The 12,142-nt window shown below is 50.4% G+C and overlaps 2 protein-coding genes across 2 annotated transcripts; both read right to left on the bottom strand.

The window, feature by feature from the left end:
- Window positions 1-2,011: 2,011 nt before the first annotated feature.
- Window positions 2,012-5,004, bottom strand: NCS54_01184800 (Hypothetical protein; the record flags this gene model as incomplete). The annotated part of the gene is made up of 2 exons (XM_053157108.1): window positions 2,012-4,440; window positions 4,827-5,004. 2 exons carry the CDS (start codon window positions 5,002-5,004, stop codon window positions 2,012-2,014), a joined length of 2,607 nt encoding a protein of 868 aa, XP_053013083.1.
- A 5,727-nt stretch (window positions 5,005-10,731) lies between these two features.
- NCS54_01184700 (Hypothetical protein) lies at window positions 10,732-11,097 on the bottom strand (the record flags this gene model as incomplete). The annotated part of the gene is made up of 1 exon (XM_053157107.1): window positions 10,732-11,097. The coding sequence occupies one exon, from the start codon at window positions 11,095-11,097 to the stop codon at window positions 10,732-10,734; it is 366 nt and encodes a 121-aa protein (XP_053013082.1).
- Window positions 11,098-12,142: the final 1,045 nt, after the last annotated feature.

Raw genomic sequence — 12,142 nt, 5'->3', positions numbered from 1 at the left:
GCGCGTCTTGACATTTATGTTGTTTTTGCCCCCAGCTGTTGACAGCTGCCAAGCAGCCCATCACGCCAACACCTGTAGAAAGTCTCTTCAAACGTTTTAATCCTATATCGAGTAGTTATTTTTGCAATGACATTGCAGTCCATGTTTGGTCGCGAAGTGAGGGCTTTCATGAACTCATCGGAAAGAGTGGTGTTGGATGCGCGGTTCAAAGCACAGTCGGACGGGTTCAGGTTTGAGAGTGTCATGTCATGGTTGGGAAAAGATTTGACCAAGCCACGTGTTATGGAAATGCAATATATTTCGGCATGTTTCTATAGGTAAAGTATAAAAGAAACGATTCAAGTTATGGTAGTTGCAAAACAGGGACATTACATCCCAGGTGTCCCAAGCAACGGGTAGTGGTCTCTGCTGCAAGTTGGTCCCAGACTGTGTCAGGTTACCGATCTGATAATAAGCTGAAAAATGAAGGGAAGTAACTCCCGGGGTATTGCAGAAACCTGCTGGTAGGCCTCCAAGAGTAGGCTATGTGCCATGGGAGAACGAGCGTCAGGCGTAGCTATCTGCTCGGCCATCTTCACAGCACTCAACATTTTCGTGAATATCGCTCAACTTAGGGCCGGCAATGAATCCTCCGTCATCCATTTGCAGTTGATTAACTGGGATGTCCCCCTTGGAGTCGACTGTGCCGACATGTTTTCAGCCATCAGCCACGGCGATGACCTTTGAAGAACTCGTGGAGCAGAGCCTCATCCGAGGTGTTCGAGCTCCTCCTTATCTATCCTATATGGCGTTCGACTAGGCGCCAGCGGCCCAACGCTGCTGGATGATATTGACGAAACTCTCTTATATATAAATAGTTGGCAGGTTCGCGATTGCTGCTTTTTCCCCGGGTCCAATGACTGATCACTCGTGCTCCTTGGCGATTCTGGTCAGAATTGACCTCAGGGCCGAAGGAGAAACGAAATGGTTGGGTGGCAAAACTCTCAAAGTCTTTCGCTGGGGTAAATCGTATATCTTGGACCCATTTGCATTGCTGTGATCTTCCAGGTACCAAGAGCAGTAAGCATTCATCGCCTTGGTGGCCCCCATCGGGCCCCCCTTCCAGCGGGATAGAGATGCTCGTCTGAGCAATCATCTCTGGGTCATATATATCTGGCCATGCTCTCCCTTAGAGACCTGGTGATAGGTAACCTTCTCCTCATGGATGCGGGCGGTGGTGGGAGCGACGCCAGCTGCCGCGAGCGTGTCGAACTCGGCAAGTATGTCATGATATCGCCCTTGTTACCCAGGACACAATCTCCTTCTCGAAACCCGCCTTTTCGACCAGCGGCATAGCCATCTCGAATACGTGCAAGAGTCTCTGTTCCCGTGGCTATCCCATTCGGTGGGCCCTCCATCGTTGGGTCCGCTTGGGTGGTAAGGGGAGAGGGGATCTCGGCAGCTTCAGGGGTGCCTAAGACCCCAGCTTCGTATAGAGGTGTGGCTGTACACTGTAATCTGGGTGTTAGAAGTTGCTCAGATTGTGCAGGTTCAACCCCGGCCTTCATGGTCTCCATTGCACACGACGCAACCGTGAATGGTCCCATCGGCCTGCACATGTAACACATAGCTGCGTTGCGACCCTCAACACCACAGTTTGAACATCTTTCCTGGGGCGGAGCCGCAGGTGTCTGGTCTGGCGGCGGCTCTTGGTGCTTCTGAGCCGAGGCCTGGGCGTAAGCATCCTCTAGCCACTGCCCCTCTGTCGCCACATGTTGCCCCTGCTGCTTCGATGGCTCAGATCGTGCTTACAACTACTGTAGGAGCTGTATATGAGGGTCTGAATCACCCTGCATTAACTCTTCTTACCGTCGGGGAGGCTGATGCCTGTTCTGGCCCCAAGGCTGTCCTCCACGCTGTCGCTGCTGTTGCCGGCCTACATAATGCCTGACGACATTGCTGCAGCAGAAGCAAAGTTGGAATCGTGATAGTTTCTCTATACATAACCTGCCTAAGATTACAAACTTCTGCTTCAAGCCTCGGCTGTGGGTACGTTTTTCAACAGGTTTGCAATTGCAAAATGTTCATTCTTCGTCGCGAGTTCAATGGCGCGTTTGAAGCCCGTTCCATTCAACATATTGCCCCTTGCCCCAGCATTCAGCAGGAACTGGACCATATCCAAGCGACCATGCTCAGCAGCTCCCTCGATAGCGTACCGCCCCTCAACGTAGGAAGGGGCTCCATTGACATCGGCGTCGTTGTCAATAAGTCGTTTAGCGAGCATTATATCGCCAGATATGGCAGATCCTTGAAGAGCCGTGATCCCGCCATAAACGGAGGGCTTAGCATTGACGTCAGCGCCGTTGTCGAGAAGGAACTGGACTAGGTCCATGTCCGGTTCATCTCTGGAAGTGGCCGCTTGGAGTGCGGTCCGCCCAAATCGATACGCTGGCGCCTCATTGATGTCGGCCCCACGGCCAACTAGCATCTTGACAGCTTTCAAGTTTCCGTATTCTGCTGCTAGCTGAGTCGGCGTCCTAGGCTCCCAGATATAATACTCATCCTCCTCGATTGTCTGATCACACCACATATGGTTGATGATTGCATTGCGCTGAGGCTCGAGCATGCGAGCCAGAATCCCCTCCCACCTGCTGTCCATCGCGCCATGAAGTGCTGAACTTGGCTTTCCGTTCGGCCGATTAACTGGAGCATTGGAATCCAGAAGATAATTGCACAGACCCAGAAGTTGGTCTTCTGGAAGATCAAAGCAGTTATGGCAAGCAGCCTCGAGGGCCGTTAGCCCACCCACTAGGGCGGGTGGAGCGGAGATGTCAGCCCCTCTGTCTAGCAAAAGCCACGCAGTTTCAGGAGTCTTGCTATCCAATGCTGCTTGAAGTGCGGTACGGCCATAATTCAGATATGCCGGTGCATTTGGATCCGCTCCATGATCGAGAAGGAACCCAAGCATTTCCAACTCTCCCATCCTGGCCGCCGCTTGAAGAGGATTCTCTTCGAGCCCAGGAGTGTTGACATCTACTCCAAAGTGAAGCAGGAAGGCTGCCAAAGATGTATAGCCAAGTTTTGCTGCTTCGACCAGAGCTTCCATGCCTTGCTCTTCGAGATTCACGCCAGCCTCGATGAAGATTTGCAGGAGCTTAGAGTCATTCTTATAAACAACGGTTTTGAGAATACCATCCCCGTTAACGTCCGCTTTGTACTTGATCAAAAGCTCACAAACCCTGCGAGATTGCTTTTGTGACTGCAGAGCGGTTCGAAGAGGTGGGCTATCCAAACAGGGGCAATTGGGGCTAACTCCGTGTTTCAGCAACGCGGTAGTGGCCGCGATATACCCTAGCCGGATGGATTCACTCAACGCTTGCTCGAGCTGTTGCTTTGAAACCGTTCTTCGCTGCCTTTGTAGATAGGCATTGAGGGAGTCGTTGCCCTCATTTGCAGCATCGACCAAGTCCTCAATTGTGAAGCCTACATCGATGGCTCCGATGTGTTCCTGCAGAAGCCTGTAGATGTTTCTGCAGTTCAACGAAGACCATTGCATGATGTCCTGCTTTTCCACTTTACATGAAGTGTTTGCATCGTGTTTCAGGAGGACGGCCACAATATCTGACTCTTTCGACAAAACCGCTTTCGCAAGCGGGACTTCATGGTCTCCACCATATGAGAAAGATCCCTTGTTAACATCGGCACCCAATTCGAGCAGAAACGTAACCGCATGGACGTCTTCGCGGCTTACTGCCGAATAGAGAGGAGTTCGTCTGAATCTCTCTCCGTTCATGTTTGCTCCTTTTGTAGCAAGCATCCGAGCAAGATCGAAATGGTTCCCTTCAACACAAAGATGGAATAGGTCAACCCCTCTTTGCCCATCGAAGCAAGTCGGACTAACGCTTGAGAGAGCTAGTTTCATGAAGTCCATGTCGCCAATTTGTAGTATTTTATCCAAGATGCTGTCAAATTTGACGCCAAGATCCATCAGTGCTGTCAGAAACTTGACGTTCTGAACACGAACAGCAGACTTCAGAATCTGAGTGGCAAACGCATGGATTGTTGGTGTGTTGATTCGGAGGAATCGCTCTAAGTGTTCGGTGTATTTTTGGTCAATAACCCACTTAAGAAAGGTATCCATTCGGGTGTGCTCGAGTTTGTTGTTGGATGCAAAATACGCTGCGAGGCTGAAGATGGCGGACAGACTGGAGGGACTAGTCGACCGGGAGTCAAGGATGTGAGCAATCTTGTGGGATAGCTCCCCTTCACATCTCTCAGGTATGGATCTTCGAAGCTTGTTTGTGACGACAGAAACATTTCCCGCAAGCTGATGATCCGATATTGGCCCGAGTAGGTTCAATAAGACACCTCGTCGTGTCTCAGGCGGAAGGGCAACAGACACGCCTGTGGGCGACAACAGGCCTCCATCTAGAAGAGGATGGATCTGCAAAGTTGTGAAATCTGAACTCGCGGTTAGCTTAGAAAACGAGTTGAAGCTTTGTGACGAAATCACACCTAGCTGCTCGAGGGTGGTTTGAAGCTTAAACCACGGTAGATTCGTCATGAGTTGAAAACTAGAGCGAGTATCGAAAATCTCGAAGTTGAAGAATTGAGAAATTGGCGACAGACTTCTTCCTGAATATTGCGGTCTCGGGGAATTGGTGGTTCCGGGACTGGATGGATCTTCCATGATTGTCACGGGAGGTTGGCGATACGGCGTTGGCCGGATTATCTCGCCATCTCCGTCCAAGTCCCACATCCCTAACGAATCAAGCGAGACTACGACTCAATTCTCAGCTTAAATCAGAGCTGTGGGGTAGTATATCTTAGGGGGCAATATATCTTACAAGAGTTGTTAATGACAACCTCGATCTCCATAGCGTCGGGTTGAACTATCTGTTCCAGCTCGAACGGCGTGTCGAAGAGAGCCTCCTGAGGTGATACTTGGATAGAAACTTGAGGCTCATGAGACTCTACCTCATTGCCCATATGGGTGTTCAACGGATTAAGATTTGCTCCTGGCATGTTTGCCACCGCTAATGGTGGAGGAGTCCGGACGGATATCCTTCCTAGAGATGGATTTGGAAGCTCTTTTGGTTGTCTTAGCAGACTGCAGCACAACGAGATGTCTGCGCACTTACGATTTGGGGGTATAGTGACATGACGCCTACGCCTGTGTCGCGCAGTCTCTCTCCTGACGCGGTCCGCTGGCAGCGGCCTCTGCAGCAGGCAGGGCTCAGACTCCTTCCCAATTGCCGCGCGACGCTGGATTTCCTGGTCAATCCAGATCCACTCGTTGGCTCTCACGTTCTTCAGGTTTGAGAATCTGTGCTTATACTGTCTCTCTCTGCCATGGTCGTGTTGTTAGTTTGCAACTTGATGATCTGGCGACTCGGGTTACAATAGGGGTAGTACGTCGCTTTGAAATTGTGCCTTCCTTCCATGTGGGAAATGACCTGGGCTAGAGTTTTATTCTGGGAAATGAAGAGATCGTGGATTTCGTCGGTATGTTTGGCCCAATCTAGGGCTTCCGGGTCATTCGTTTCCATCTTGTCAAAAGGGACATGGAAGTCAACAGGAAAAGGAAGAAAAGGCAAGCAAAGCCAATTTGGACAGAATAGAATTCGGTGACAGGTCTGTTTGAGTTTGCGCCGATGTCATGGGGAGCCGGTCCATTTATGTGCATCTTTGTGGCACTTCACGTGGACGGCATTGTGCTTTTGGGTGTACTTTTGTTTGCGTACTTTTGCTTGATTAGCTCGAGTGCCTGCCTTTCCATTTGAGTGAGGTCGGCGCATAAGTGCAAGAAAAGAAGCGCCACATTTCGTGGGAAAGGCGGTGTCTTTGATGGAATGGCACATAATTGGCCCGCAAAAGGACAATGGAAGCAGCATCCATCACCAACACACGCCAAAAGACCAACGATCGCCCTCTTCTTGTTGAGAGCCAGACGACGAGATTACTCTGACGCGGCTTTTATTTGATGAAAGAAATGAAACAGACATACGGGGGTTTGCACAACTTACCACAGCTGCAGAAAGTTTCAGTTGCGGCGTTTGCCCAGTCCCTTTCGTGTGGCTTGAAATAAGCAGCCTCGAAATGACACGTGTCATGCGACCCAAGATGCGGACTCGTGGTTTGGGGCGAAGCATGTACTGTCGGTGGTAAGGCGACTGATTCTCAAAAGTACGATCCTCAAGTTTTGGGGCACGCCTACATAGGACAGGTCGCCATCCATGTCTCGGGTTGGTGGCGGCGCCCTAGCATAGAAGGACATCCTTTACACATCCTTGACCCCAGCTCGTTCCGCACCTTACGAAAAGGCAGCGAATGAAGAGGCGTGAATTCGACTTGGGCGAGATTGACCTGGGTGAATAGCCGTAACAAAGATACAATCTTGGCTCGTCGTCATCGAATAGTTCAATGCGTCGTGTACCTATGTTCTAATATCCACAGGCCACAAAGGTACAGCACGGGAAAGGAGTGGGAAGGAGGAATACAATCCTCACATGGAGAATATAAATATCTCAACCTAGGTTGCCGTTCGATGCTACTTGGCAACTACTACCCAGCATTATCATCTCTAAGTTCTGTGCTTCCCTCGACTTGACCTTATACGTCTAATTCGACCTTCACAACGCGATTCCAGTCATCATGGCCAGTCAACCAGACTCGTCAATCATAGTCGAGCCGAGCGAATGCTCGACTAGAAAGGATGACAGTTCAAGTTGTTGCATATCAAGTTTTACCCACCAAACGCAACCCATAACCACCCATAAAACGTGTGTACCTCGTACTAGCTTTATATCCCAGGACAAATCTGACTAACCATTGCCCTCTAACAAAACAGGAGGGATGGTGTCACCCAGGGATTGGTTCTCCCAGAAGCGTCATTGTCGATGTTGACCCGATATGTATATGAAAACCGAAAAAGCGAATTGACGATATCGGAGCGGCTGCAGCAGGAAGCAAATGCAAAGGTCTGACTATGACTGGGAGAGTTTATTTCGGGGGGAAGTCTAATCGAGTTGTCGCCGGCGGACCTGTCTAGTCAGACTTTCCTATCTTGATATGCTATCCAAATATTATCTCTGCTATCCTGGTACATCTAATACGATAGATGTTTGATAGGGCTAGGCTCTCTTATCCTAGCACTAGGATACATATTAGGATAAGCAGCTAGCTCTAAATTAATAGCATTTATCTTATAGTCATGAAAGAAGCGGTCAAGGTACCCCTCTGTGTACAATATCTCCTCTCCCTCCTGAAATCTATCTCGTCTTCCCGTCGCGTATCCATCGCGATGGCCGTCATTGTAACCCTCGGTCTACCCTTATATATAGCCGATCTGGCGCTATGGAAGATCAGTCGAGTAAACTCTCCTTGACAGTGACTCTCGAGAACCTCCAACAATAGAAACAAATCCAGTCATAGCATAATTCCTCCCTGAGCCGGCGCCCCTCGCGAAAGCCGATTTGGGCTCCGATGAGGAAACCGTTGCGATGACTGGTCAGATACTTGTCCGGCAAAGATTCATCATCTGGCTGGGTTGGGAGGTTAGGGGTAGTGGTCTCAGCGGTCGTCCCAGTGGTTCCCCCTTCGGCTGTTTGATCGGTTACACCATCTGGCTTAGGCTCATCGGCCACGGCGGCGATTTTGAATAACAAGCTCCCTGCTTGGCTGTTGTTGAGGCCCCCCAAGAACCAGCCCGTTAGCCACAAGGCACTCAATCAGTACACCTCCCTATCCCCTGCGCAACTTGTCGAGCAAGTGAATCATGACAACCGACGAGCCAATCTCTGGTCTTCAGCCAACCTGGCAACAAGGTCCTTCCGCTCGTCCCACGTCCCAGTCCTTACATAAACCCTCTTTCCAGTGAACAAGCTTAAGGGAGGGGGGATCATGCAATATTTGTTTGCCAGAACAGCAACATCGTAGACTTGTTCGGGTGTTAGATGAGAGGCCGTCTCATCTCCGCCGTAGAGAGCACCAAAGGCATTCTAGGCCGTTTCTGGGCAGTCGTCGGGAAGTTTGATCTCAGCTGGCGCACCGTTTCTCTTGCGGAATGCTTTACTCTCCTCGAAATCGGAGTTTAGCATGGTCTTGAAGACTGGTGAGGTCTTGCCGAGTAGATGCGACGAGATCTGGATCTTTTTCTGCTCAGGACCAACGAGGAGCATGATGTCGCATCGAGATTGTACTCGAGTCTTGCGGCTAGAGGCGTTCGAGGAGGTAAAGCTTGGCCTGCACTAGCTCTTGCCACTGTGAGAACTCGGGAATCGTTGTTGTCTGGTATAGCTCTTCCTGTCCGTCGTCGCCATTCCTCCACGATACCTCGTCTGAGAGCGGCAGACGGGGCGTTCTTGACTTGGAGGGTGCATGCCTTTTTCGAGCAGGGACAGCCGCCGGTAGACCTAAGCACCTTGCAATGTTTACAATTTGCAAGCTTTAAAGTTACCTCTTTTGTTGTGTTTATTTGGCTATGCCGCTGTTAAATAGCAAATTAATGTGAAGACGCGTTCGTGTGGCTCGGGTTGGCCTTGAACTGAGAGGGCAGCGGGGCAAAGGCAGATGTTGGTCTTGAGGCGGGGTAGAAGCGCCGCTACGCTGCAGGCAAAAAGGTAAGAGAGAGTCGGGTAATGCGGCGAATTCTGACCCCGAGTATCTTGCGATGGTGTAGGCTGGTGTTCAGTTGCCCCGATTTTTGACTCCTGTCGGTAGCATGCGAATTTGACTCGAGAGGATGTGAGGGTGAAGTTGCGTGGGGCTTTTTGTGGTTGTGAGAGGTCCTTTGTTGGGCAGGTACCTCCTTCCATACAACCTAGTCCTTACCCGCCATGAAGGGACGAGGAATGCAACAACTCGTCTCATCCATTTCCCTTGGCCAAGAAACGCGATTGCTCGGTGGCAGATATCCAGATGGGCTGAGGCGTTTGGTTACGCACTGCCCTCGCAAACCTAGAGTTCCGCGACACATCTGGCCATCGATGCACCGTCAGGGTAGTTCAATAGAACTTGAGGAGTTTTTGCTTGAATGATAAAAGAGTAATCAAAAAATAGGAGAAGAAAATACAAAGTGTGATAGAGTTATTATAGAGTCTTTTCTAAACATTATCATCATGTCGAGATTTGCCTCAGTCGAACACATGACCAGGAGAATAGCCAGTCCGCTCTTGAAGGATGTCTTCGAGTCGTCGGGCCCAACTGGGTGATCCTCCGCGGTAAGCTGCCCTGTTGGTGCTTTGCGTAGTAGTCCCATGCTCCTCGTCCAGTGTTGGGGCCTTGTCGACTCCAGGGACTTGGACAAGCCCAATGAACAGGTCGATCTCAGCTCGCCAAGTCAGTCATCTGATAGTGCATTGCAATCACCTCAGCCTGTCGCTCTCTGCTGATGGCGGCATGAGGTCGCTGTAGCCCATGTCAAGCCATGTACTGGCGCATCGCGAGCCCATGCGGGCAGCGACAAAGACGGTGGCGAGGACGAGGGTGCCAGCGAAGACGGCCAGCCCGCGATCGGGGATGCCTCCGTTGCCAGTGGGCAGTGGGGCCGAGTCGGACATGGCGGCGGCGTCGGGATCCGATATGGCGATGGTCTCGGCTTGTCGCGTTTTGGGTCGCTGTGGTTCATTCATGAAGCCCGCCTTGGTGGTTTGGCCTGGTTGCCCTGTGCCATGCCGATTGCCATCCATGACTCTTGTCGTTCGGCGGTGCTTATATTGACGCGTCCCTGCATCATGTAAGTCGACCTTGGTTCGTACTCCAAGTCATCTGACAATGCATGACGATGGCCTTGGCCTGTCGTGTTCTGATTGCGACATTGAGCCGCTGTTGTTCATTCATGAAACCCGCCCTGGTAGCTGAGTGAGCCCCAGATGATATCGGGTGGTAAGAGCTTCTCTCGTCTATGGGGAGCCTCGTCGATGGGGGGCCTCGTCGGGTCGGCGAAAAGTTGCCATATCCAGTCTGTGCAAGTAGCATCGAGACTTGACTCTAGAACGACTCCTATAGCGGTCGTTCCAGGGACCGTCACCCTTGCTTGCCTAAGCAACATCCGGCCTGCATTGTACGTGTAGCTCGGTGAAGCCTTGCGAGATCAAGTAATTCCAGAAGGTAGGATTGGGGGCAGTTCTGGTGAGCTTCTTGAGGCCGACCGCGGCGCCGACTAGGGAGAGCCGGTCAGTGCGATCTGAGTCTGAAGTCATAGGCTCGATTTTGACAGAAGAAAATACTTCCTGGTGAAGAAAATGTGAAATTGGTGAGAGTGTTGCTTGTGGTCACGGTGAGAGACTAGCTAACTACGTGACTGCTTTCTTGTCAACCAAGTTGTGAAGGCTTCCTGCTTCTCCATGTCGGCATGCGGCAAGCGCCACTCCAAGATGCTGACGCCTTGTATTTCATGAACAGAGGTAGGGTGCGACCGGGACTCGTGATTTACGTATTTCAGGTTGTGGTGATCTCTATGGCCACGGGGGGAGCAGTGAGTTGGAGCTTGATTATGCTACTGGTTAACTTACGTGCCTGATCACATGATTATATGATCAAAAGGAGCATCTTCTATTAGATAAGGCCATGTGCACCGGGTTAGCCATAGCTGGCAAAAGATCGTCGAAACTGCGGCAAAGCCTCAAATCCTGACCTGCCTTGGTTGGCAGCCCTAGAGGCAATTCAAGGAGGAGGAACAATAATAGAGATAACAAAATTCTGGCTTGACCCTACTTTCCGGCACTTTTAACCCTTCACCCGCACTTCCATCTACCTTAGAACAACCTCTGGCTGAGGATCATTCTCCCTGTCCCAAGGGAACCCATTCCTCCACATAAGCTCGTCTCTCGATTTCTCAGTTGACATGACCACCACGCACGAGTAGTCACTGACATTCATGCTGACAATTCGGTAGAGGCCCCGAGCTATGTGCTTTGTCACCTGCATGACCGCATGGTGAACATGTTCGTTGGTGCCCGTTCGAACAATCCGAAAGTTAGAGTCGCCGTTGATGTTGATGAAAATGACAACGACTCTATTGATATTGACATTGCTAAGTTCTGGAGCAGGTGGAGGCCATGAACCCGGGTTGGTAGAAGGGTCAACTGTATAATGAACTGTGGGCTGATTCGCCATGATACTTGATTTTCTTTGATATAATAATCGACGCGGCTCTTCTATCAGCAAACGTTTTGGGTTAACTTCTAAAAAAAAAAGGACCATTGGGAGAATTGATATCTTTATACACAAATTTAGCGATACTTACAACCAACACATTTGACTTGAGACTATGCTCTTTCTGGCTGTTGGTGATGTAAATAATAACCCTTTCCCTGTTCCGCAGTCATGCAGCAACGTGCATGATAAGCATGCGGATCAAAAATCCCTCACCCCATCATATTGCCATTTAACTGAATACTTGGCATTATCGAAGGGGAAACATGGCATAGGTGCCAGCAGGTAAGCGATCCATTCCACGTCTGTTGTCCACGTATTAAAGCTGTGGAAATGGATAGTTCTTGCATATCTTTCCATCTGTTCTACTAAAGTTAGGTTTCAATGGATATCTATCTATTTTACCTAAGGCTGCGTTGATGGAAGTAGAATGGACCACCGGCCTGAGTACTAGAAGTCTCGCGTGCCAGGTACCTCCAAGACGTCGCCCGGGGTTTTGGGCTCCTACACGTGGAGCACAGCGAAATGGAAGGGCTATCTATGGCTCGCCTCGTATGATCATGTCAATATATCCTCGAGACGAGTGGGCGCCTCGCTGGCCATATCGACATCCAGGCCTATACGGCGTATCCAACAGACAGCCTCCGGATCGAACCATTCAGGATGTGGTTTCTTGTCATATGGCGGGTGATCGTCTCTGGACCCTCTCCCCCAAACCAACAATAACCCGCAGCAGACTAGAAACAGCTCGCCGTTCACATACTGCAGTTGTTTCCCGTCGTAGACACTGGCCCTGCCTGGTCAAAAGTTCCGCTACTATTCAAAGAGACTTGCTGTCACTACACTACCTTCCTTTTTGGTATTGTCACACTAGCCCTGCCTCGTAAAAAGTTCCGCTACTGTTCAAAAAGATCTGCGACCAACGGGCGGTAATCTGCAGCTAATGCAAAGGCGACTTGACTCAACTATCGTCGAATGACAGGAAGAGATAGTATGTCTTTGTTTT

This window comes from Fusarium falciforme, chromosome 9 (assembly GCF_026873545.1).
Source record: "Fusarium falciforme chromosome 9, complete sequence".
Classification (NCBI taxonomy): domain Eukaryota; kingdom Fungi; phylum Ascomycota; class Sordariomycetes; order Hypocreales; family Nectriaceae; genus Fusarium; species Fusarium falciforme.
This window is presented reverse-complemented; position numbering and strand designations above follow the sequence as displayed.